The sequence below is a fragment of the Xenopus laevis genome, chromosome 9_10S (genome assembly GCF_017654675.1).
Source record: "Xenopus laevis strain J_2021 chromosome 9_10S, Xenopus_laevis_v10.1, whole genome shotgun sequence".
NCBI lineage: Eukaryota > Metazoa > Chordata > Amphibia > Anura > Pipidae > Xenopus > Xenopus laevis.
In genome coordinates, this window is record NC_054388.1 from 89,305,963 (window position 1) to 89,333,827 (window position 27,865).

The window sequence follows — 27,865 nt, forward strand, 5'->3', positions numbered from 1 at the left end:
AATTTGCCGTGTGCCCTGGCCTTAGAAATTGTGTGCAAAGGCAACCAATCAGATTCTTGTACTGCAATTGACCAGTAAATTCTACTTGCTACGATGGGTTCACAATTCAGATTTCTCAGAAAACGGAACAGTACACTGTATTTGCACTTTTACTCTTTTGCAAGTATTTCTGTCTGTTAATGCCACTCTGTGAATGGTTAGGCTTAAGGTGGCCTTAAACAATTAATGGGAGTAACCTCCTCTCTGGCTCACCACCAACAGTGTCCCAGTAGACCTGCTGGGTAAGTGGAATAACAAGCCAGCAAAAGGGACTTGGCACAATAATCTTCAGACAGGCACTCTTACCTGCCCCCCGACCTCTGCCCCACACCTGCTGTTGTCCCAGCACACCATAAATAAGCTGGCTGGGGAGGGGGATTTCTTTTTCAATTTTCAGACCATGCAATCCGGGACTTCAGTGGGGTCTGCTTCCTCTATAGTTACTCCAGTGCTCCAGGTACCTTTCCTTAAAGGCATTTAAAGCCATAAGAAGCATCAGAGAGAAAAGAAAGAAGGTGTTGCACTCCAAGGCTTCAGTTAAAACACAGATCTTTATTATAAGGGCTCTTACAAACAAGAGTTTTTACCTGCGCTCCCCTGTGTTCCGGTTTCATATGTTCAGCCACAGGAGAGTGCAGGACGTGCTGAATTATTTTTAATGTGGCTGTACTCACACAGACGCATGTAAGCGCCGAGTGCAGGTTCGGACACAGCATGGTGCATTTTTCCTGTGTTCGGGGCTTACATGTGTAATTCAGTGCGTCTACTCCTGCGGCTGAATGCATGAAACCGGAATGCAGGGGAGCGCAGGTAAAATGCTCGTCTGTAAGAGCCCTAATAGAGTAAAACCATCAAGCAGAATCAGCCACCTGATGTATTTCTGCATCGATCCTTAATCACAGGCATGACCTTACACTAGCAAATCTACAGTAGCTGACCCAATGGCTGTACAAGTGGACATCATTCATATTCTGTTTGTGCAGACTGAAATCCTAAATGGACAGAACTGACAGGTCATATCAGTTCTAACCGTTCAGTACTTTCACTACTATCTGACATTTTCAAACATGTCAGATCATCCTGTCGGATTGCAGGATATGCCCAGATGATACGCTAGAAATGGGCAACACTGCCTTAGCAAATGTGAACATGGCTATGTTTTCACAAGAAGACGGGCTCATCAAAGGCATAAACACTGGCAGTTGGAGTACTGACATTTTAACTGAGTGCAGCTGATGTGAATGGGAAAAGTTTGTTTCAAGCTATAGTTCATTCCTTTTTGCTTCGATTATTGGTACCATATATCATTTTTATGGTAAATGTTTGTGCTTGGCTAAAATAAAAAGCTAGGTGCAGGATTATAATTATACTTACATGTCCTCTACTCTTATTTCTGGGTCTGATTATTTGTAAAAATAATCTAAATATTCAAAGCTAATCTAATCAACTGAATTTACACATCATTTTCAGTTTGGCAAATAAATATTTACATTTGAAATCATGCAACAATGTTAAGTATATATATATATATATATATATATATATATATATATATATATATATATATACTGTATATATATATATGTTTAGTCACTGCACGTTTCCATATATAAGGAAAATGTAATTATTTTTAAAGCAAAAAGGCAGAAAACAATTTTAGCTTACTTCCAGTAAAATAATCTTTATAGACTGTCTCAGGGGAAGCACCATGTGATTGTGGTACTAAAAGATTTTTGCTTGGGAATTACTAGCATATAATACTCTAATATCACAGGAGAATTTTCAGCAAGGAATTTGGGAAGGATGTATGGGGGATATAATTAAGAGAAGTTCTGCAGGGCTAGAAAATATATGAAAACATTAACCAAGGAAAACACACAGATCCTGAAAAATGTAGGGAGACCTCAAATATTATATACTGTACTAAAAATATTAAATATTATTTTTTTCATTATCACGTGTTACAAGTTAAACACCAGAAATGGAAGCACATCAGTAAGATTGTAAGCTCTACAGGGCAGGGACCCTCACCCTCCTGGACACATAATTTAATGCAATGCATCTTCCACAAAACAGATCAGCACTTCTATATACTGTATGCTTATCCATGGTTTAATCCTTTTCTGTTTATATTCTGCATAAAAAAAAACTAAGAAGCAAAACTTTTTTTTCTTATGGAATAAATATACTCCTATAAGAATTATGTACAGGTATGGAATCCATTATTTGGCCAATAAATGGAGAGAGTCCATTTTAAGCACTCCCCCATATGTAATTAAAGGCACTAAGTTTGCCCAGGAGCAGTAACCCAAAGCAACCAATAAGATGTTTGCTTTTAAACAGGTGACCAGTAAATGCTACCTGCTGATTGGTTGCTATGGGTTACTGCCCCGGGCAAACTTGGTGCCTTTTATTACATAACCCCACATTTTTAAATGATTTTGTTTTTCTCTCTAATAATAATACAATACCTAGTGCTTGATGCTGACTAAGCTTCATTCATTCGTATTGGAGGCAATATTATGTTTTTATATTTTTTAGCAGATATAAGGTATGGTGATCCAAATCAATCTATTATCATTCCTTATATTTTTGAGGTTTTTAAAAACAAAAAAGTAAGCTGCAGTTTTTATACTGTAGATATTCTAGGCCTTATTTCCTAATAAAAGCTAAGTGCAAAGTGGAAATAAAGCTGTCCAAGTGTCACAGCACTCAGGTCACTTTGGCTGCTGGAAGTCATTGCAAAATGTTTTGCTTGGCGTAAGCTGTGCTAAAATACAGACATTGTACATCAATTTAAAACAATAGGAAAGTAGAAATCCTGCTGCTTGGGGCATTACAGAGTTGTTACTGACACTTTCTGCTTGAAGTCTGTTGTGCACAAGCATATGCAGTACAGGTATGGGACCTATTATCCAGAATTCTCGGGACCTGGGGTTTTCCAGATAACATATCTTTCCATAATTGGGATCTTTAAACATTCAGTGTACTTAAAATTAATTTAAACATTAAATAAACCCAATAGGAATTATTTTTCCAATAAGGATTAATTCTATCTTAGTTTGAGCTCAAGTAAAAGGTACTGTTTTGTTATTATAGAGAAAAGAAAATCAATTTAAAAAATCTGAATTTTTTGCTTAAAATGGAGTCTATGGGAGACAGACTTCACGTAATTTGGAGCTTCTGGATAACAGGTTTCCGGGTAATGGATCCCATACCTGTAATCCAACAAATACAATTTTGAACCTTGATTGGTAAGAAAGTCCTAATTGTTTTCAGTGGGACCAGTCAAAACGAGTTATTGGTTGATTCCTATGGTTTACTGCATTTGGGCAAAGTTGTGCCTTTATTAGTAAATCCTGTTTGTCTTTAGTGTTGCAGCAGCACAAGTGAAATCAATGGTAATTGCTCATGTTATGTTTAACTGCACTTGGGCAAATTTGCAACTGTGTTCAATTGAGCAAGTATTGGCAAATAGTTGACTATACACACTAAGGGCTCTTACACACAGCGTTTTTTGCTGGGCTCCCCTGCATTCCGCTTTCTTCCGTTCAGCTGCAGGGGAGCGCAGGAGTAAACACACTCAGTTATTGTCAAGGGGGCTGTACTCGCACAGACGCATGTAAGCACCGAACGTAGGTGGAATGCAACATGCTGCGTCCCACCTGCATTTGGCGCTTACATGCGTCTGTGTGCGTACAGCAGAAGAGCGCAGCAAAAAACATCAGAGTGTAAGAGCCCTAACACATAAGTTCTGGGCCACAGGGGAGGTACAGGGGTACTGCACTCAAGGACCCCAAGTGCAAAGAGGGTTCATAGTAGACTAGACATTAAAGTATAATTTGAGGCTCAAATAGGCTATCTTATGTTTCCAAAAGACTAATTTCTGAAAAGCAGAGACATTGTGATGGTCTGGAGACTAGGTCAACGACAGTCATAGAACTTTTTTTGTCTTTGGGCGGCTTCAGAAATGAGTCTCTTTAGCTTGTACTTATACAAATCTGATAAATAAACAGGTGTAGAGGCTATTAAATGTATCCTATGTTACCTAAAAAGGGGAGTTGCCACCAAATTTCATAGAATTTGGGGACCCTGGACCGACATTTACCCCCAACATCCACGACAATTACCAGCAGTTTAGGTTAACTGGGTCCAGGAACCGGGAATGGTGTAATGACTTCATTTGTCCAACTAGGTCTGACTCCCTAGTGGGAGGCAGACCCCAATAATGTTGTAAAATGTTGTACCTATGACGAAGTATTTGGTGCATGCTATGCTTTCTACACCATGTTTTGTCTAAGACATGTAACCTGTGATACAATGTTCTTCCTTCTCTTGACTTTACATTGTAAACTGCTTACTTTATTTACTCAATAAACTACCCGAATTTAAAAAAATAAATAAATGTATCCTATGTTTTATTTTGAAGATTAAAATGAAATACAGATGTTGACGGGGTAATTTATCCAAACTGCAAAGGTTCAGAGTGTAGTCAGACTGGGGAAAGGCGTGCATGTTGAATGAGGACTAAGGGGTGCGCTCTTGCACCTTATAGTGCCCTGAACTTCTTCCCCAAGTCTGTAGCAAATCACCTTGTAAAAGTAATCATTTAAATAGTTGCCATAAAATATAGATTAACAATAAAACTAACCCCACACAAAATCACAGAGTCAGACAAATATAAAAACAGATCTATGTACTGATATGTTTAATTTGATGGTTCATAGCAAGCCACAATGATAAAATGTAATAGATTAGTAGTACTGGCAACTACTAGATTTAAGATTATAAAAATATATAATTGCCCATTTAATACAAATGGATATCTGCAAAGGTGTGAGTAATTTCTTTTGTTATTATTATACTTCATAATATATAATATCAATATATTCCTCAGCTCTCTACAAAGATTATACATCATTCATATGAGTCCTTGCATAAGTGGAGCTTCTTGTATTCACACACTGTGGTCAATTTTTACCCTGAGCCATTTAACCTTTCTGTATTTGTATATGTAGGAGGAAGCTGGAGTACCTAGAAGAAACCTATTCAAGCATGGGGAGAATATACAAATGACTTTCCCTGGCTGGAGTTGAACCGAGGAACACAGTGCTGCAAGGCACCTACCAAAGCAAAATAAAAATTGAAAATGGTCTAAAAAATAAGTGGAGAAAAAGTAAATAGTGTTTTCTATATGTGATGGGCTTTTCTTTGTCCATTTATTTGACAGAGGGGAATGGGTATTTAGCAAGTCTGTGCATGTGGAGACATTCTCAATAGACAGCCCCATTGTTATGATTTCTCCAAAATATCCAGCTCTTCGTAAATCTGCTTCTTGGTTCACTGTTGCTATTGGTATTTCAGGAGATCCTTTAGACGTTCCTCAGCTACAGCAAGTAATATGACACTACATCTGCTTGCATGAATAAACTGAAATGCAGAAAGAATGTTCTGTGCACACAGTAAGTCGTATGACTGAAATATTGTCAGACTGTTCCAGACTGAAACAAGGGTAGTGCCATTTCCATCGCATGGGAAGTTATTCCATCTAAGCATACGTCTGGTCTTGAGTAGGTGGCACTGGAGAGTTATATAAGGATACTTATATAACTATATAATATAAGGAATAGCTGGAAGATCCTAAGCTTAATTGGAACCTTTATAATTTAGCATATGTTTTTACTCTAAAGTATATGAACTGTACAGTGTGGAAAGAAGCAAATAAAATTGACATGGTGCTGCTGGTCTGTTTAACTGGATGCCCTGGGAATGAATGGAGCCCCTCCCCTGAGGGAATTTCATGGCTTCCATCCTGCCCCGGGCTTTATACATTTCTTTCTATGACATCATTGTCTTAATAGAATTCAGCTATAGAACCTGTGTTTGTCTATTGACAACCGGACAACATGTGTAAAATCTTTTATGACTTCCGCAACAACATATAGAGCAAGTTTCTCTGTGTTTAAGGGTCACTGTATTTGACACTGTATCGTCTTCCTTCCTAGAACAGAGTAGTGCTGTTGTGCTTTAGAAATGAGTTTTTCCCTTTCTGAAAATGCTGATGGTTTCAAAAAGTCACAGCAGCGTAGATGATTTGTAAGAGTTTTTTTGTTGTTTATTGCATTAGTTTAAAAAAAGGCCTTTGGTTGATGCCACACAGGCAGAGACCCACTCAAATCTGTCCTTAGGTTCTGGGAAACTTTTGACGGAAGCAGTACTGGCTCTCTGAAGCATATACCCTGGGTAATCAGTCTTACGAGAGATGATTTAAAGGGAAATAAATAAACTTTTAAACTACCATTTGCTATGTTGCAGATGGAGTTTAAAATATTGCCACTCTGTTTTGCAAGAGATGCCCTGTCTTACATTACCCTTACAGAACAAAAAGTTTTTTTTAGTTGTAATATTGGCATACAATTTCAGAAAGAGCCAGCACTTTAGGATGGAACTGCTTTCTGGCAGGCTGTTGTCTCTCCTACTCAATGTAACTGAATGTGTCACAGTGGGACCTGGATTTTTCCATTGAGTGCTGTTCTTAGATCTACGAGGGAGCTGTTATCTTGTGATAGAGAGCTGCTATCTGGTTACCTTCCCATTGTTCTGTTGTTTATCTGAACACAAGTCACATGACTGGGGTCAGCTGGGAAACTGACAATATGTCTAGCCCCATATCATATTTCAAAATTAAATATAAAAAGGTCTGTTTGCTTTTTTGAGATACGGATTTCAGTGCAGATTTCTGCTGGAGCAGCACTATTAACTGATTCATTTTGAAAAAAAAATTTTTTCCCATGACAGTATCCCTTTAATGGCACGACCCCCTTTGTCGGAGGTTGTGGCAAAAAAAATTATGTACCCACTCGGTGCATGCGCAAAATCTCTGCACTGAGTGCATGCACACAAACACGCGTACACGCTGGCGCAGCAGGGGAGGCCCTGGGGCAGCAGCCGCGGTGGGCCCCGGCCCCCCAGTCTGACCCTGGTTATAGGGGCCTGTCCCTGCTGGCTATTCTATAGTCAATATTTGTCGTACTGGGTGCAAAGTAAAACATCACCTCTCATCAACCCTGGGGCTGTTATTGAGAAATAAAAGTTCCTGTTAAAGCAGAAAAGGAGAACCACTTAAATAGAAATGTTAGTTGGGTGTTAGTGTTGTGCTCAAAAGTAACAGCTTGCTTACTGTAAACAAGGCTCTAAGTATTTTTTGTACAGTTTGGCTACATCTAAAGAATGGGGAGCACATGTCACTTGTAGTGATGGATGAATTTATGCGCCAGGCATGGATTTGCAGGGAATTTCCGCATTTCGCCACCTGGGAATTCTTTTGCAAAAAAAAAAACTGACACGTTAAAATTATTTTGATGCCCATTGACTTTAATGCATTTGAACAAAAGAGCCAAAGAGACAAAATTGTCATGTGCATAAAAATTGTCGTGCGTCAAAATTTATTTTGATGCCCATTGACTTCAATGCGTTTTGCAAATTTTTTGCAGTTCCGCAAATTTTTCGGCAAAGCGAAACGGGTCAGATTCACCCATCACTATTTGCACACCAGAAATAATGTCAGGTGGACTTCTGTGCAATTCTGTGCAATGAAATGCGTGTGCAGTTTAGTGACTTCTGGTGAATGGGACGCAGTTATGGCCACAATTACTCTACAATTTGGGGGGGAGGACGATGCATTTTGGGTGAAACTAGGGATACACCGAATCCAGTATTCAGTTCGGGATTCGGCCGAATCCTTCTGCCAGGCAGAACCGAATCCGAGTCCTAATTTGCATATGCAAATAAGTGGTGGGGAGGGAAATCGTGTGACTTTTTGTCACAAAAGAAGGAAGTAAAAAAACGTTTTCCCCTTCCCACAAATTAGGATTCGGTACGGTATTCGGCCGAATCTTTGATGAAGGATTGGGGGGTTTGGCGGAATCCAGAATAGTGTATTCAGTGCATCCCTAGAATAAACACAATGGCTGTTGCTCAGAATTGCACTTGTGAATGAGCCTTAATAAATGAAAGCTGGTCCCATGGCAGAGCTCTTGTTGGTAGAAATGCAATTTCCAGGCGATGTTTTCATTCAAACGTTATAGCAGTTGGGATGGGCAATAGTGTTCCACTGTCCTGACAAAAGAACCCAGGGGTTACCTGAATGAGAGATGCCCAAGCCCAACCTACAAGTACCCTCCAGCTGTTGTTGTACTACAACTCTCAGCATCACTGGAAGCAAAGCACCAAGTGCAGGTCCTTGTCCCTCAGTAGCATCAGTAGCATCAGTAGCATCAGTAGCAGCACCTCTGGGGAAGAGAAGGGAGGGGGGTCTTTTCTTTTGCCGCTGCCACATTGCCACAGCGATCCCGGCCTTCCCCTGTTCCTATAGCCCCGCCCATTCCCGGTGACGTCTCGCCCCCCGCTAGACACACAGAGACACAGCGAGACGGAGGATTGTGCTGGGCTGGTGTCTCGGGGCAGTCGTGTGGCGGAGAAGCTGAACATGGTGACTGCTTCAATCCCTCGGCGGCTGGCCAGGCGCTCCCGCACGGCTATAGTGGCGGCTCTCACCGTGCTGCTCATCCAGACTCTCATCGTGTGGAATTTTAGCAACCTGGATAGCGGGGACGAGCAGCGGGCAGGGGGAGGAGGCGGCGGCAGCAGCCGGGAGAAGAGGGACCGGGGCAGTTACAGAGATGATGTGGGGCTGCTGGGAGGACACGAGCAACAACAGCGGCACCGACGAGGAGCTGTACCCGGGGCTCAGCAGCACAGCCAGGCTATGGTATGTAACACTGCACCCGGGCTGCTCAATCAATGAATGAAACCCACACTCACCCCAATACATTCATCTCATCAGCCTGACACCCCTTTATTCACTGTCACCCCACGTGCCATGTCTGCTCACTACATGACTGTCACACTGGGACTCTCTCAGCCCACACACACACATATATGTGACACCCCTCACTAATACACACATATATGTGACACCCCTCACTATTACACACATATATGTGACACCCCTCACTAATACACACACACATATATGTGACACCCCTCACTAATACACACATATATGTGACACCCCTCACTAATACACACACACATATATGTGACACCCCTCACTAATACACACATATATGTGACACCCCTCACTATTACACACACACTAACATTTCTTTTACATTCAGCCTGTGCAATTAGCCAAGTACAAGAGCCACATTCATAGCACAGAGGCTGCACTTAATGAGCTCCTATTAAAGTGCCAGGGCAAGTTCACTCAGCAGCTCTATCCACGAAACCTTGTACTAAACACACACACACAGGGGAATGTTGGGGTACACTCCCAGCATAGCCTTTGCCTATGTCACTATGAAGTATCCCACTATCTCTCTCTCTCTCTCTCTCTCTCTCTCTATATAAGGAATGTTGGGGTACGCTCCCATTATAGCCTTTGCCTATGTCACTATGAAGTATCCCACTATCTATCTCTCTCTCTCTCTATATATGGAATGTTGGGGTACGCTCCCAGTATAGCCTTTGCCTATGTCACTATGAACTATCCCACTATATATACACACACACACACACACACACACACACGAATGTTGGGGTATGCTCCCAGTATATGTCAGTATGAAGTATCCCACTATACACACACACACACACACACACACCTTGGGGTACGCTCCCAGTATAGCCTATGTCAGTATGAAGTATCCCTATTTATATATATATATATATACACACGAGGAATGTTGGGGTACGCTCCCAGTATAGCCTATGCCAGTATAAAGTATCCCACTATATATATATATATATATATATATATATATATATATATATACATGAGGAATGTTGGGGTACGCTCCCAGAACAACCTTTGCCTATGCCGGAAGTAATTTGTTCCATAGACGCACCCCATGGAATATAAAACGTAACGTGCAGCACGTGTAACCGATTCCTCCCCATAATTTGTTCTAGTGAGGATGTTTAACCTGTGGCCTTGCATCTGTTGTTGAACTACAACTCCCAGCAGTAGCAGTCTGGGGATCCTGAGCTGTAGTGGTGGGCCACAGTTTGACATCTAAGGCTTGCAGGGTGTTTAGAAGTCATTGTGTCTTATACCCCTGAGTGTGTCTATGTCTGTTAAAAGTTTTCAGCTGGCGGTGATATATTTATGGTAACGGTGTGTATATCCTCCCTGCCAAGAATAAACATCCCATGGCTATAAAGGGATGCAGATGCTGTGCTTGTCTGCAAACCCCGCATGCCGTTGCTTGAGTCTCATAATGGTGAAGGGTAAAATAACCATCCCTAGCACTTGACTGAGTCTTAATGCCGACATCAAGCGGGGAATTCAGCAGGCTGTCAGTGTACTATATCTTGCTTTATTCTACAGGGGGCGTCTCATGTGTGGCCTCTTTCTTTTGCACTTTTTGTGCCCATTATTACCTTGGGGAGACCAGATGCTTCTCTGTGACCTCCTCTATGTGTAGAAAAGCTCCTGGAATTGACACTTACACATCATTTTGTTGCTTCCACCATGAGAACGTGACACCGTAGTGAGACTCCTTCAAACTCTAGTCCAAACAAAGACCCTTGCCTGCGGAATATGCTGTTTGTTGTGTTGGCCATTTGTTCTGAAGTTGTGCAATGCTTCCATGCCAGATAACTACTGCGAGATATTGTCAGAGGGAGCTTTATTACTTCATAGATTTAATAGTACCGGTATAGGATCAGTTATCCGGAAACCCGTTGTCCAGAAAGCTCTGAATTACGGAACGGCCATCTCCCATAGACTCTATTTTATTCAAATAATCCAAGTTTTTGGACATTATTTCCTTTTTCTCTGCAACAAAATAACAGTACCTTGTACTTGATCCAACTTAAGATATAATGAATCCTTATTGTAAGCAGAACCAGCCTATTGTTTTTTTTAAGTGTTTACATGATTTTATAGTATATGTAAGGTATGAAGTTCCAAATTATGGAAAGATCCATTTCCAGAAAGCCCCAGGTCCCGAGCATCCTGGATAACAGGTCACATACCTGTATTTACTATGAATGTATTTGGCATAATAGAATTTTCTGGGGGGTGAGGGTGTTAGATTATGGAGGTTCAGTTTACTTTTCCTCTTGAGAAGTTCATGCTCATAGCAATGTAGCAACTGTTCTGCCATCAGACACTGAACACCTTGTTCATATACAGGTATGAGCCCTTTTTTTCAGAATGCTCTGGGAGTTTTCTGGATAAGGGGTCTTTGCCTAAGTTGGATCTCCATAACTTAAGTCTACTAAAAAAAAAAATGTAAACATTATTTAAACCCATTAGGATTGCTTTGCTTCCAATAAGGATGAATTATATCTTAGTTAGGATCAAGTACAAGCTACTGTTTTATTATAACATTAACATTATTAAAATTGAATTCTTTGATTAAAAGTCTATGGAGGACAGTCTCTCTCTGTAATTCTGGATAATGAGTTTCTGGATAACAGATCCCATAACTGATCAAACGCTCACACTATTTGAGATGTGATGTAATGGACAGATGTTACCTGTTACCATAGAAATACCATTTTAACTATCATTTTGTTTAGGCACCAGGTACCTCGGTCTCCACAGCACCCTCCTGTTGTACCGTTGAGCCTTAGTATAAAAGCACTGCTCTGTAAGTGGGTGCTACAGTCTAATAGGGTGATCACTGCACAAGGAGACTGATAGAATGTAAGCATGTCTCCTGTTTGCGCATCTTTTGCTTTATAGAAACACTTGGCGCAGTGACAGTGTCCCCAGTTGAGGCTGATTTGATGGAGCCAGATGATCGCAGCATTACATGATTAAATGATTGGCGAACACGAGAATAACCGAAAACATATGCCTTGTGTGTTGCTTTCCAAATATGCAGTTGGAAATCTGTTTTTCTTTGTCTTCTTTTATTTATACAAGAAAGGGCGAAAGTGCAAAGTGTGCTATATTTGAAGCTACCATATTGTGGAAAAAGTCCGAATACCAAAAACTCTAACAATTCAAGTTTTTTTTACTATAAAATTTGAATTTTTAGTGGCAAAAAAAACTTGACATTTATTTATTTTTTTTATAAACCCCGATGCTGTAAAAAATGAGATATCCAGCATCTCAGACCTGCCAAGGTTGTATATAAGTCAATGGGAGAGGTCCCTATTGAAAGTTTCAATGGTATGCGCTGGCGTTAAATAGGCAATGCTGTTAACCTAATGTTGCAATAAACCCCCTCTAATCTATCCGGATTGCTGCCTGAATTGCTTATTTGGACCTATACGCCCTGGAATTAGCTCGAAAATCTTACTATTTCGGACTTTGCAGGCAAAAATACGGGTTTTCCGGGAAAAATCACAAAAAAATCTTATGATTTGGGAAAAACTCTGAAAAATATTGAGTTTTTCTCCAAACCAAGCAATTAGTGTTTTTTTTTTTTTTTAAATAATAAATCAAATTGTGGATTCTAGTTTGGTCAGACTTTTTTATTTAAAAAATCTGAAAGATTCAGGTTTTGATAAATAACCCCCTTAATGTTACTCCACTCCCCCCCATCCTTTAATTAACACAGGGCTGTCACATTCCCTAGGAAACAATTCAGTATTGTCTCCTTGCCCGCACTGAAAAATATAGGACACACCTGCTTGTCGCCTATACTCTAAACTGCCTGTTCTTACTCATGAAACTGCCTGTTCTTACTCATGAAACTGCTTGAGCACATGGGGAGGTGTCAATCCCTCCCAGTAATTTTTAGATTTGTAGCCATTTTCCCTGCTTACATTGTGCATATGCTTCAAAATAAATATATATATTTTTTTATTGTAGCCCCCACAAAATGATTATTAGCCATGCAGCACAGCTTTATGTGCCTGTAGCTGCTCCAGTCTATACCATTAACCACAGAGCACTTTTCTTGGAGTGCAATTTTCCAATAGCATCTGACAGATGTTGTCTTGTGAGTGGCTTTGTATTACAGTAATTCTATTTCCTTTGAGAGGATTTAAGATTGCAATGTTGCTACTGAAGCCAGTGGCAGTGCCCTTACTTTCCCCTGTCGTAGGGAAAATATAAAATGTTTGTGAAGCTATTGTGTTTCTTTTTGCGGTAATGAGAGCAGCCGCGTGCCCCACTTCCTGAACTTCCTTATACATGTTATCTTGTTCCACAGATCATTCAGGATCTCTGCTCCGTACAATCTATATACTTTTCTTTGAAGTATTTGCGTTGCGTTGTGTGTTTATATATGCCTTTATAAGGGTTGTTGGCAGCTATACACGTACAAATAAAGCATAGATTATTCGGAAACCCGTTATGCAAAACTGCTATCTCCTATAGACTCCATTTTATATAAATAAATCAAATTTTTTAAAATGATTTTCTTTTTCTCTGTAATAATAAAACAGAACTTTGTTTTAACTAACATATAGGGGCAGATTTACTAAGGGTCGAATATCGAGGGTTAATTAACCCTCGATATTCGACCAGGAACTAAAATCGTTCGACTTCGAATATCGAAGTCGAACGATTTAGCGATAATACTTCGATCGAACGATCGAACGATTATTCATTCGATCGAACGATTAAATCCTTCGAATCGAACGATTCGAAGGATTTTAATTCATCGATCGAACGAATATCCTTCGATCCAAAAAACATAGGCAAGCCTACGGGGACCTTCCCCATAGGCTAACATTGAGTTCGGTAGCTTTTAGCTGCCGAACTAGGGGGTCGAAGTTTTTCTTAAAGAGACAGTACTTCAATTATCGAACGATCGAATAGTCGAACGATTTTTAGTTCGAATCCTTCGATTCGAAGTCGTAGTCGAAGGTCGAACTAGCCCATTCGATGGTCGAAGTAGCCAAAAAAACACTTCGAAATTTGAAGTTTTTTTTATTCGAATACTTCACTCGAGCTTTGTAAATGTGCCCCATAATGAATCCTTATTGGAGGTAAAATAACCCTATTGGGTTTTATTAATGTTTAAATCATTTTTTAGTAGACTTAAAGGGGTGGCTCACCATTTGGGTAACTTCCTACGCAACTTTTCAATTGGTTTTCATTATTTATTTTTCATAATTTTATAGTTATTTGCCTTTTTCTTCTGACTCCTTGCAGCTTTCAAATGGGCGTTGCTGACTCCCTTCTAAAAAACAAATGCTCTGTAAAGCTACAAAGGTATTGGTATTGTTACTTTTTATTACTGATCATTCTATTTAGGCCTCTCCTATTCATATTCAAATCAATGCATGGTTGCTAGGGTAATTTGGACCCTAGTTACCAGATTGGTTAAGATGCAAATTGAAGAGCTGCTGAATGAAAAGCTTTAATATCTCAAAAACAAAATAATAAAAAATGAAAACAAATTGTCTTGGAATATCACTCTCTACATCATACTAAAAATTATCTCAAAAGCGACAAACCCCTTTAAGGTCCAAATTACGGAAAGATCCCTTTTCGGGAAAACCCCAGGTCACAAACATTCTGGATAACTGATCTCATACCTGTACCAAAGGAAAATGTTGGTAGTAACCCATAGCAACCAGTCAGTAGCAAGGTAGTTTGTTTTTGTGGACCCATGCAGCTCATGAAGATATTTGATTGGTTGCCGTGGATTACTGGATTGGGGCTTAGCCCCAGCTCTTATTTACCCCAATATACAAAGATAAAATGTGCAGGCAAGTTTTTGGGTCAATTTATGGGAGGGACAACGTTCTGCTATTCATTAAGTGTGGCTGGTATCTTTCTGGTAGACTTAGGGGCAGATTTATCAAAGGCCAAGGTGAATTTTCGAATGAAAAAAATTCTAACTTCGAATTATTCAATTCGATTTGAATTTGAAAAAAATGAAGAAATTCCAATATTGAAATTTATCATGTACCGTCTCTTTAAAAATTCAACTTTAACCATTCGCCATCTAAAACCTGCCGAATTGCTGTTTTTGCCTATGGGGGACCTCCTAGAACCTATTTGGAGTCAATTGGTGGACTTTGAATTTGATCTAATTCTCTATTCCTTTGATTCGTACGATTTGAATTCGGCGGAATACGGACCTATTCGATCAAAAACGGACCTATTCGACCAAAAAAAAAACTTCAACTTAATTTAAGTTGGTCTTTGAATTCGAATTTCGAAGTTTTTTTCAATTCGAAATTCGACCCTTGATAAATATGCCCCTTACCATCTACACAAGTGGGCTATAGTAAAAGGGGTTATCTCTTTTTTTAAGACCTTGTGCTTTTGGGTCTACTTTCAGTGTTTTTACACTTCTTGAGTGTTATTACTATTTACTGAATTATAAACTACCATAATTATTTATCTCCCTGTTATTATATATAATCACGCACATACCTGGGCAGTTAATGACTAATTTGTGATTAGTTCTAAAATAAAATTAATTGCATAGTTTTCAAAGGACGCTTTTGTAGTAGAACTAAAGATTTCTTTATCCATTCAGCATGATTTCTCTCCCTTCCTTCCAATAACCAATAGAAGCTCTTACAGACTGCAGAAACTGAACATATTTTTTATTCCTTTAAACACAAGGCACCTTTTATAAGTGGTGCCCAAACCTAATCCCAGAGACTGCTGGCATCCTATAGGAAAACATAGCTGTTGTGTACAGACTCCACTTTATTGACACATTCGCTTGGACTATTTGTTACTAAAACGGGTATGCGCAATGGTTAACATCATTAAACACATAATGGGTTATTGTATCAATCATTCTTTTTATAGTTTAATTGCTGCATTTCTATAAGCATTAAAAAATCCCCATACCCTTGATTTATTCTGCTCCGTTGATTACGTGATGCAAATTATGCCTCTTGCACTTTTTGTGTATCAAATCAATTAAAGGAGCATAATAAAGCTTTTTGTCACTGTAGAGAACAATGACATTGTGTATCCTTGAAGAAATATCATGTCATTAATTTGTAGATAAAATGCTGGGAATCAAGCTAGCATATTGTTTGGTGTAATCATACTTTACATGCAACGGTGTTGATTATTTGGTAAACTGTATAGGCAGAACATGAAAATGACCATGTGATATCGGCAATAAAAGTTGGGCAATATACAAAAAATATTCCTGTTGTACAAAACTCTACTCTTGACGTGTTCTCCTCCCCATTTTGCATTTTTAAGATCATTTTCTAGGGTTTTTGTGCATTTGAGTTTTCATTATGTTTGTGAATGTGATATAATATTAAATCCTTTATATGATTTTCCTTTAAAGGAGAAGGAAAGCTTAAAATTAAGAAAGCTTTATCAGAAAGGTCTATAAAAATATACCAGTAAACCCTCAAAGTAATGCTGCTCTGAGTCCTCTGTCAAAAGAAACACCTCATTTCTTTCCTTTTATTGTGTACACATGGGCTTCTGTATCAGACTTCCTGTTTTCAGCATAAACTTCTAGGGCTAGGGCTTGAGCATGCTCAGTTTGCTCCTCTCTCCCTCTCCCTTTTACAAAATGGTTTATTGGCCACATCATTTAGGGAGCAGATTTATGAAGGGTCAAATTTCGAATTCATGGGAGTTTTTTTTAAAAACTCCCATAAACTCCCATGAACTCAAAATTTGACCAATCGAAATGTATTAAAAAAAATCTAATTTTCTAAACTCAGGTGAATAGGATCGATCTTAAAAACTCAAATTCAAATCAAATTCGATTAGAATTTTAAAAACTCAATTCAAGTTTTTTCTCAGAGAAAAATTTGAATGTCAGGAAAGCAGCAAACAACTCTTACTGAACTTGCCTCATGGCAGCAGTGCCTTTATTGATGCGCAAACTATGTCAGGAAGGCAGCAAACAACTCCAAATTAATCCCAGGACGTCTCCAATTGACTAAAACAGCAATTCGGCAGGTTTTAGGTGGTGAATAGTCGAATTTGAGCTTTCTCCGAGAAAAATTTGAATGTCAGGAAAGCAGCAAACAACTCCTACTGAACTTGCCTCATGGCAGCAGTGCCTTTATTGATGCGCAAACTATGTCAGGAAGGCAGCAAACAACTCCAAATTAATCCCAGGACGTCTTCCATTGACTAAAACAGCAATTCGGCAGGTTTTAGGTGGTGAATAGTCGAATTTGAGTTCTTAAAGGGCCAGAGTATGATAAATCTCAAAAATCGAATTTTTAAAAAAACTCGAATCTAATTTTAACAATTCCCTGTTCGAATTTGACAGTTTTGGCCATAAGGAAATTTGAATTTAAAATTCGACCCTTAATAAATCTGCCCCTCAATGTGAGATGTGAGTATGGCCAACGTAAGAAAGTGTAATATACACAATAACCCTTTATAATAGACAAAAGCCATGAATATCCTGTAAATTATATCCTTATAAACGGTGAGTTCTGATGTCATCAGTTATAAACGGTGAGTTCTGATGTCATTTCTGTCACATGACTCACTTAAATTTGTGTATTATAATAAATAAAGTACCCCCAGTTGCAAAATATGAGGATATTAGAAGTTACGTCGGAGTTTCATGACCTGTATAAAAAGCACTCGGCCTTCGGCCTCGTGTTTTTATATGGTCATGAAACTCCTTGGTAACTAATAATATCCTTATATTTTACAAGAGGGGGTACTTTATTCACTATATAATAAACAAGACAAAACATAATGTGTTTCATCCCACACAGCTGGTCATTTAGAAAGTGATGGCCGAATTTGTCCAGTTTCACTTCGCCGAAAAATTTGCGAATTTCCAGAGAAATTGCGGAAAGGCAAAAAATCGACGCCTGGCGACAATGTTGACAGTGAATTTTCGTGGCAGTTTTGCGAATTTATTCCCCGAGGACTAAACGAGGAAATTCTCAACGAGATTGCACTTGGTGATTAAATTTGCTCATCACTAGTCAGTTGTAATGTAATAATTTTAGCCGACCGTTTCTTCCAGCTTAGGAACTTTTATCTAAGACAGTCTCAGGTGGCAGCCACAAAGGTGAATGCCGCCCATACATACCCATGCTATCTTCCGGTGGCACCTGCAGTTAAATTATTTGTTGGTCGTGTCCTTCCTGAGAAGAAGCCATTTTTCAATACTTGGGTTCGTATTAATGCCATGTGTCATGAATTATCATTGGGTTTTTAGCATTTACTGTAAAAAGTCAATGCACAAATGCCAACACATTTGTTAATATGTCTGCTCAGTGAAATGTAACTCTAGCCTGGTGGCGTTGAATAAGGTTTTTATGGAAGGCACATCTGTCATTTTAGTAGTTCTACAAACACGTATAGCGTTAGCCAGGGATTCTCTGCACTCTTTCTAATTAGGGCTCACTAATTGCTTTTGTATTAGCAAAACGTCTGAGGGAACGTATTTTTCAATCACTGGATCCTTACAAATGAAAGGGAAATATCGGTTTCTCTCTTTGAAGCACATTTGCTTAATTTCTCAATTACGAAATGTGAAAACTGAGGCTTGAATGATTCTCACTACCCAAGCAATTTTAGAAATTGACTTTTCAGCAGATGATAATTAATGTTTATTCTAGAACGCTAAGTACAGTTACTTTGTTACCATACCCAAGAATTATAGCTTTGTAAACTTATTGTTGGAGCCTACATTTACGAAACACCACCAATGAGATTCTTTTTTTTAAATTCTTCTTCTTTTACATTTATCTATTTTTTATTCTGCTTAAAAGCCCTCTAAACTTGCAGCAATCTTGTACAGGGATAAGTGTGAGTCATAGCATTAATTGGATACTTTTAGGGAAAAAAAACAAATTTGTAGTATGTTAGAAATAATTGCTTGTATTAAAAGGGTTTTAATTGCTAATGTAATCGTGCAATATTCAAATTTAAATTTGTGTTGTAATGCTCAAAAAGCCCATTTTAAGGGGTTATTCACCTTTAAAATCACTTTTATGTGGTTATTTATTAGTTCTAAAAACTTGAGTTTTCTACTATAAAATTCAAGTTTCCAATGGAAAAAAAGCAAACAAACATTTTTTGAGATCTATTAAACCCTGAGGCTGCAAAAAGGCAGGATCCGAAAATATCCGAAAATATTCTATCTTCAACCTGTCAAGGTCCTGTAGAAGTCAATGGCAGAGGTCCTATTTGAAATTTGAAGATATTATTGTCTGCACTGGATTTCACACAAGACTCCAAACATTTAGGGGGTTATTTATCAAAGTCCGAATTTATCTCAATATTTTCTGCTACAAACTCCGATCAAATTGGCTCAGGTTTTTTACGCTTATTTATTATTACATTTTCCCGTAAATTTGCTTTGCGGGAAAAAATCAGATTTTCACGGTTTTCCCGATTTTTTTTCACGAATTTCACAATTTTCCCGGTATTGCACGAAACCCAGCGCGCATCAAAAAATCATTGGGACTTCTCCCATTGACTTCTTTGCAACCTTGACAGGTCTGAGATGCCGGATTTTTAGATTCAGACTTTTCCATCCTCTGGGTTTGATAAATTCTGAAAAATCAGTGATTTTATATAAAAAAAAAATGTTGTGATTTTTGCATTCAGAGCTTAGTAAATAACCCCCTAGAGCTTTTAACGCAAAATTCTGGGCATCAAATCAGAAAAATTCAGATTTTTCAAGTGACAATACGAAAAAGTAATGGTTTTCATGCAACAAAATGAAAAAGTTTAGTTTTTTCGTGTTTTTTTTATTGATAAATACTGTAAGGGTAAATCGTGAATTCTATTTTGGTAGGACTTTTTTAATTTAAAAAAAATCAGAAAAATCAGAATTTTTACAAATAACCCCCTAAGTGTGTTGTAGAGAGTAGTAGTATCCTTAGCCAATTTGCAAATTATCATCTTTTTCTACTATATGTGTTTTTTTTAATGATTTAGCTTTTTTTCAGCAGCTCTCTAGTTTGGAATTTTAGCAGCTAATTTGTTGCTATGGTCCAAATAAGGAGGGTGTCTGAATAGAATGATAAGTAATAATAAGTAACTATAACAGTAAAGCTGTAGGGAATGGAAATAATTCAAAAAATATAAAAAATAAAAATGAAGACCAATTAAAAAGTTGCTAATAATTGGCTATTCATTGACATACTACAAGTTAAGTGAGCCACTCCGTAATTCTGAATGATTACCGTATATACTCGAGTATAAGCCGACCCGAGTATAATTTTACATACGAAAACTGGGAAAACTTATTGACTCTAGTATAAGCCTAGACACAACTACAGCCCTGTCTCCCAGCAGCGCACATTCTGCCAAAGCGACCCCACCAGCGATCAACCAGACTTCTTTGCAAAGTTGATGGTGACAGAGAATTGCCAAACGGATTACTGTGTGCATTGTCCCACTGTCCCACTACCATGTGCAGAGGGTGCTGTTTGATATTGCCATCACTGTTAATCTTTCATAAAACCAACAGAGGGCGCTGTGTGATATTGCAGTCACTGTTATTCTTTCATATAACCAACAGAGAGCGCTGTGTGATATTGCAGTCACTGTTATTTCATATAACCAACAGAGGGCACTGTGTGATATTGCAGTCACTGTTATTCTTCCATATAACCAACAGATGGCGCTGTGTGATATTGCAGTCACTGTTATTCTTTCATATAACCAACAGAGGGCGCACTGTTATTCTTTCATATAACCAACAGAGGGCGCACTGTTATTCTTTCATATAACCAACAGAGGGCGCACTGTTATTCTTTCATATAACCAACAGAGGGTGCTGTGTGATATTGCTGTCACTGTTATTCTTTCATATAACCAACAGATGGCGCTGTGTGATATTGCAGTCACTGTTATTCTTTCATATAACCAACAGAGGGCATTGTGGGATATTGCAGTCTCTCCCCAAGTGAACTGTTGGTATAGGAATGATTAAAAGTGACTGCAATCTCAGCTAATCGGGTCGGGTACCGCTGACCCGAGTATAAGCCGAGGTAGACTTTTTCAGCACATTTTGGATGCTGAAAAACTCGCTTTATACTCGGGTATATACTGTAATCCGTCAATAAAATATAATCCAAAAAGACTGTGTACAGCATTATAACCTTTTCTGTCATTATCTGTAAGAGGCGTTATGGCTGTATTCAGGAAAGGGAAATTCAAGGAAGCATGTTGTTTTGAGAAGCTACTCATGCACAGCTTGTCAGTGCACTCCTAGGGGCAGATTTATCAAGGGTCGAATTTCGAAGTACAAAAAACTTCGAAATTCGACCATCGAATTAAAAAAATTTGAATTCGAATATCAAATTCAAAGTTTTTTTCAACAAATTTGCCAATCCTGCAGTTGAATAAAAATCGAAGATTTTACCGATTGATCGAAGGATTTTTATTCGATGTGTAAAGGCTTAGAAAAATGTTGTAGAAGGTCCCCATAGGCTAACATAGCACTTCGGCAGGTTTAATTTGGCGAAGTATTGAATTCGAAGTTTTTTTAAAGAGACAGTACTTCGATTATCGAATGGTCCAATATTCGAACGATTTCTACCTCGAATCGAAGTAAATTCGTAGTATCCTATTCAATGGTTGAAGTATCCAAATAACTACTTTGAATTTTCGAATTTTTTTACTTCGAAAATTCCCTCTAATTCACTTCGACACTGAGTAAATCTGCCACCTAGTGCCTTTTTCTGTGTTGTGCCATCAGAATATATATATATATATATATATATTATTTTTCTGTACCAAAGGAGGTGAAGGTCAACATGCAAGATTTCTCAGCATATTTCATGTTGATGATAGCATTGAATAAATAGGGGAATGGGTCCTATTACCCAGATAATGGAACTTCCCACAATTCAGAGCTTTCTGTATAGCAGGTTTTCCACATCCTATACCTGTAACTAACATGAAATAATGATGCCCTTCTGCTAAGACAACAGCAGCTTTTTAATGAAGGCTTTTGGGATGCTAAGCCTTCCCTAAACCCCAATGAATTTCTTACAAACAGGATGGAGGTATGATGCATGGAATTAGCACTTTATCCTGCCATGTGTTCTTTAAAAGCATGGAGTTGACACTGTATTTTTCCTGCCATGTGTTCTGCTACTATTATTCATGAAATTGATGAGTTTTAGACTATTATACTTGGACTTGGCACTTTATTGATCTTTCCATTTATTCTGAGAAGATTGCTTATTAAATTGCAATTTTTCTTTAACTTGTCAGATTCTGGGGTACTATATATATATATATATATATATATATATATATATATATATATATATATATATATATATATATATATAATTAGCATTAAATGTATACATCAGCTTGTTTTCCATGATATTGTACAGGTATGGGAATTGTTATTTAGAAACCCATTATCCAGAAAGCGCTAAATTATGGAATTGCACTTTAAAGGGGTGGTTCACCATAGTTAAATATTAGTATTTTAAAGAATGACTAATTCTAAGCAACTTTTCAATTGGCCTTCGTAATATCTTTTTTTTAGTTTTTTAATTATTATTTTTTCTTCTTCTCTTTCCAGTTTTCATATGGGGTCACTTAAAAAAACAAATGCTCTGTAAGGCTACAAATATATTGTTATTGCTTCTTATTACTGTATTCATCATCTTTCTATTCAGGCCATCTCCTAACCACAATCAGTCTCCTATTCAAATCACTGCATGGTTGCTAGGGTAATTTGTGGAGTCACTTTTAGTTGACACCAACCTAAAAGACTAGAGGAAAGACTTTGAGACTGACCTTATTATATGCTTTTGCGTTTTACTCTTTGCCAAAGAAGGATTACTTCACCAGTTTACTAAAGAACAGCCGATGTCTTACATTCTGTCTGGATGCTAACAATTTGGCTTATGTGTTTGTGGCCTAACTTGCTTTACTCCACTCCCTTTATATTAGAATTTTATTGTTAAAGTCGCATGAATCCAGTCAAATATCAACTGTACCCGCTTCTGTACCCACTTCTGCTACACACATTTCAACAAAATGGATTATAATTAATTGGGAATATAACGGCGTTGGACAATTTGTTTTTTATTTTGTGTGAGAGCCGATTGCAGATGCTCCATTTGCAACGAATGCCTATTCATTCTGCTGTTTTAGCCCCGGTGCCAGCTGTTATAGACAAGGCAGATACAGATCCCATTTTCTTGTCATCAAGTATTGCAGATGGCTGCGTTTACAGTATGAAATACCCTCATTACCTGCCATTTGTTTAATTTATACCGAGAATAATTTCCTGCTGTGGCTCGTTTTTTTTAGTGGAAAGAAAAGAATCTGTATGATGTGTAGCTACCTGCCTGATTTTTCCAAGACAGATGAAAACTGGGACAAGAGATATGAACGCTATTTGGTAACTCTTGGATGCAACCAGAAGCTTTTCTGTCTAGATCTGGCATCTCCATATTCCTCCTTTGCTGTTGCCATTGAACTGAAACTCTCAGTATCCTTCAGCAGATTTCTCCTAGGATTATTAGTTCAGCAAACAAGGAAGACAATCATTTGCTTATTGGCTCGTACACAAGTAAAATTTGCCTGTAAGTGGGGACTGTTATATTCCATATATTCCATATTACTGTGCTCTTTCTCCAAATACCATGGTGAATTTGGCGAATTCTTCTCTTTTCCTTCCCTGGAAGTATGTGGACATGTAATGACAGCATGCAGGACCTTCAATATATTCAGATTTCCCCCGTTCCCTGCAGCAGTTATGAGACTACTTTTAATTAAAAATGTGCCGAGTGTCATTCGGTCCTGTCTCAGGCTTGTGTGCTGAGCAGGGTACATGCTGTTAAATATTGTCAAATTATACCACAGCACACACAGTTTTCAAGCAAATTAAAAGTGCATTTGATATTGAGGGAGTAGAAGAGATTAAAAAAAAAGAAAAAGGGAATGTGAAAAATATTTACTCACTGTCATTTTTAATAAAAAAATTTTTGAATTTTAAATGGCAGGATTTGAGAAGCAATAATAGTGAGGTCCAGGGTGGGATATAGCTAAAGGGCCATTTCCATCAATTTAAGGATAAGTACGTTGTTCCTTATACTGAACCGGAATTATTGTGCTTTACAGAAGTACAGGGTAGTTTTCATGGGGTACAGTTATTTCTGCGACCTAGAAAAATGTATAATTGCAGTTAATTACTTGATCGATCTATGTGCCATTCTTGCATCCCTGCCATGTGAATCTTTCTTCACAGAAAAGTGAAGTTTCCACGTGTAAGGGAGGAACTCCACGATGCGTCTGGTGCCGACACGTCGCCATGCGATGAAACACATGCGGCGTGTCGGATGTTGTGAAGATAACAGGAAGTGAAGGAAAAATCGCAGGTAAGAACTACATTTACGGTAAGCGCGCTGCGTTTTAATCTGACAGTCGGATAAATGTAGTTCTTACCTGCAATTTCTCCTTCACTTTCTGTTATCTTCACAACATCGCATGCGTTTCGTCGCATGGCGACGTGTCGGCGCGAGACGTATTGTGGAGTTCCTCCCTTAGGGTATATAAGGTGGGAGAGGTTGACGGTGGGCCTAGAATGATCTGGGTTAGTTTATGTAGAACAGAAAGGTTGCCAGAAATGTGCCTACATTTTTATTTGATAATGTGAGCTGGTATGCACTTCATAGTCCGCTTTCCTTGGAAATATCCCTGGTTTTAAAACTGGCCAACTGCACTGATGTTTTTCACCAGAAATTCCCCTTTAAGTTGTTTTTTTAGTATGTTCTAGTATGACTAATTCTAATCATCTTTTCAATTGGCCTTCATTTTTTTCTTTTATAGTTTTTGATTTTTCTGATACTTTCCAGTTGCTCCGTAAGGCTACATATCTGATACTATTCCAGTCTATTATTCAAACCAGTGCTTGGTTGCTAGGGTAAGTTGGACCCTAGCAACCAGACTGCTGACATTTAAAACTGGAGACCTAAATAACTCAAAAACCACAAATAATAAAAATTAAAACCAATGGCAAATTGTCTCTTAATATAACTTGCTACTGGCACAAAAGTCCACTTGCAGATCATGCCTTAAGACAAGTATTTTCATATATGGTAACAGCAGTTCTTGTGCAGCAGCACCATTGGTTGCCATGGCTTACTAGAAATAGAGCAAATATTGCACTAGCTATTTCATTACCCCAATATGCAGTAATATAGAAACAGGTGCAAACTTAGTTCCACTTCTAGCAGCCTAGAAAAACCAATCTTTACCTCTGTTTGAAAGCAGTTATTTGATTGGATGCTGTATATTACTTGGCTCCCATTTTAAGGGGCCTCCAACATTTTTCAAAAGTTGACCTGTTTTACCAGTGTTTATTGAAACTTTTCATTAATTAGTGACCAACTGTGTCCCTGAAGACAGGTAAATACATACTGTATGCACACGTAAAGGATATCATAGCATGTCTATAACTCTACCCAATGACTCCATGGAATCCGTGTAGCAGAAAAGTAAAATAAAGGGACAATGCCCACAAAATTGGGATATGAGCTTTGGCCCCTATTTTACTATAGTTTTAATTTCGTATGGGCATCAGTTGGAAAAAAACTTGCAAATATTTCTCTATTTGTACAAACCCATTTATGGCACTTTACCAGTAATTAAAAACATGTTTTTGGGGAGATTTAATTACCCTTAACTTTTTTTTCATTTTGTTTTAATGTGCCTTGATGGATAGTTATTATAGAAAGACCACATGTACTTTATTGTGATGCAGGTTGTGACATGCACAGAGGAAGAGCAGAACCCACAGAAGGTTCTTTTTAGTGCAGCATTTTAATTACTCACCAGCATGTAATAAAACAATTAACACAGATGTATTTGGGCTTTGGAGATCACCATAACAGTTAAATGCCAGTGGGATATAAAGACTTTAATGTCTCATTGTATTTATAGGAGGATGGACGGGAATTTAACAAAGATACTCTTAGCAAGCTTGTTTCTTAACAGCCGTGTCCTCTGGTCATTATATTTCTTTTTTTTTTTTAATTCTATTTCACTGAGGACTTGAATTCTACAAAAATAATAGTGGAAAATCCTGCAGGGAATATATATTGTTCAGGCAACAGAGAGAGAGAGAGAGAGAGATATCATCTACAGATATAGCAATTGGTGCCTTTTTGATGTGTCAGTACATTTCTGTAATGAGCATTCGTCAGACAGATAACTTCTCATGGATAATTCCTGTTTGATGTAATATTTTTGGAAGCTGCCGGAAAACTGGGATAACTGGGCTTTCATGTCCGCTCAGGTTTAGTTAAACTACTTACTAATGCTGTTTCAGGATTTGCCTCCAAAGACAAAATATCGCTGTTCTTGAGCTGTGACATAGTCCGGGGAAGCCCAGAAGGGGGTTTGAGCATGTGCCAAGGGCCCAATTTCAAGTAAACAGATGTTTAGAGCATTTTGCTGTGCCGACGTTACCTGCCTCACGGCTTGTCCTTTAGTGCCTTTTGCTCTGAAGGACATGGTTAAATAAAGTCAGCATTGCCTATGAGGAAATAGCAGTAGCTGCAGGTCTGCCATAGAAATCTGTGAGAGGGCTCTTCCAAGACTGCAGACTTGAGGGCTCAACAGCTGTTTGCCAATTACAGACTTAGGAGAACACATTTATCTTGCCTGCTATGAAACATTAGTATTCCGGCAGTCTCCTCTTGTGCTTCTCCTGCCTTGTACAAGGGATTTACCAGTAGTGCAGGGATGCGTCTGCATAGGAGGGCGCATTGTTTCTGCACATATAACAGTTAGTACTGCTTTATCACAACCTGCCATATTTTGAATTTGTGGACACCCCATGTGGCGGCACCATGCTGAAAAATAAATCATGTTGCATTTACAGTCTATGTTATGACTGATATATATATATTCCCATGGTTCCTAGCTTCTTAGAAATGTCACTGATAAGCATGGAAGTTATTACCGTCTCCTTTACCAGTGAAGCATATTGAAAATGAATTGTAATGGGAATGGATTTCAATATACCGGAGTTTCACATTTAGGGTCAGTCCCCAAGGTAATTAAATGTTTTTTACGTGCCACTTTTTGTGGCTGCAGGGGGCATTAAATTCATTGGCAGTAGATAGCTGGTGCAGAAAAAATGGAATGTACCAATGTCTGCTATTAAATACATTGGCAGTATATAGATGGTGCAGAAAAAATGGAATGTACCATTGTCTGGCACAGTCATCCTGTTCGTGCCTTGTTAGTTCTCTGTGCTGCTCGAGTATTGAATACCCCCTGTGGCAAAAACATAACAGTAATATAGATTCACTGCAAAGAATTCTTAAAAGGGTTGCTCACCTTTAAATTAACTTTTAGAATGATGTCGAGAGTGATACTCAAATTCGCAATTGGTAAATAATGCAAAAACTTTAGAAAAGAAAAAATGAAGGCCAACTAAAAAGTTGCTTAGAATTAAAGGTATCCTGTCATCAGAAAACATGTTTTTTTCAAAACGCATCAGTTAATAGTGCTACTCCAGCAGAATTCGGCACTGAATCCATTTCTCAAAAGAGCAAACAGATTTTTTTATATTTAACTTTGAAATCTGACATGGGGGTAGACATTTTGTCAATTTCCCAGCTGCCCCTGGTCATGTGACTTGTGCCTGCACTTTAGGAGAGAAATGCTTTCTGGCAGGCTGCTGTTTTTCCTTCTCAATGTAACTGAATGTGTCTCAGTGGGACATGAGTTTTTACTATTCTGTGCTGTTCTTTGATCTATCAGGCAGCTGTTATCTGGTGTTAGGGAGCTGTTATCTGGTTACCTTCCCATTGTTCTTTTGTTTGGCTGTTGGGGGGAGGGGGCGATATCACTCCAACTTGCAGTACAGCAGTAAAGAGTGATTGAAGTTTATCAGAGCACAAGTCACATGACTCGGGGCAGCTGGGAAATTGACAAAATGTCTAG

At 38.4% G+C, this 27,865-nt stretch overlaps 1 protein-coding gene across 2 annotated transcripts in view; it reads left to right on the plus strand.

The window, feature by feature from the left end:
• The first annotated feature begins 8,331 nt into the window (after nucleotides 1-8,331).
• Nucleotides 8,332-27,865, plus strand: part of xylt1.S (xylosyltransferase I S homeolog) — a 196,852-nt gene continuing 177,318 nt past the window's right edge. The window contains exon 1 of one of the 2 annotated variants that reach the window (XM_018239112.2): nucleotides 8,332-8,809. In XM_018239112.2, the coding sequence (XP_018094601.1) occupies nucleotides 8,528-8,809 (282 nt within the window). In that variant the 5' untranslated portion in view covers nucleotides 8,332-8,527. The remainder of the gene's footprint in view (nucleotides 8,810-27,865) is intronic. The other variant, XM_018239111.2, reaches the window with a different exon arrangement.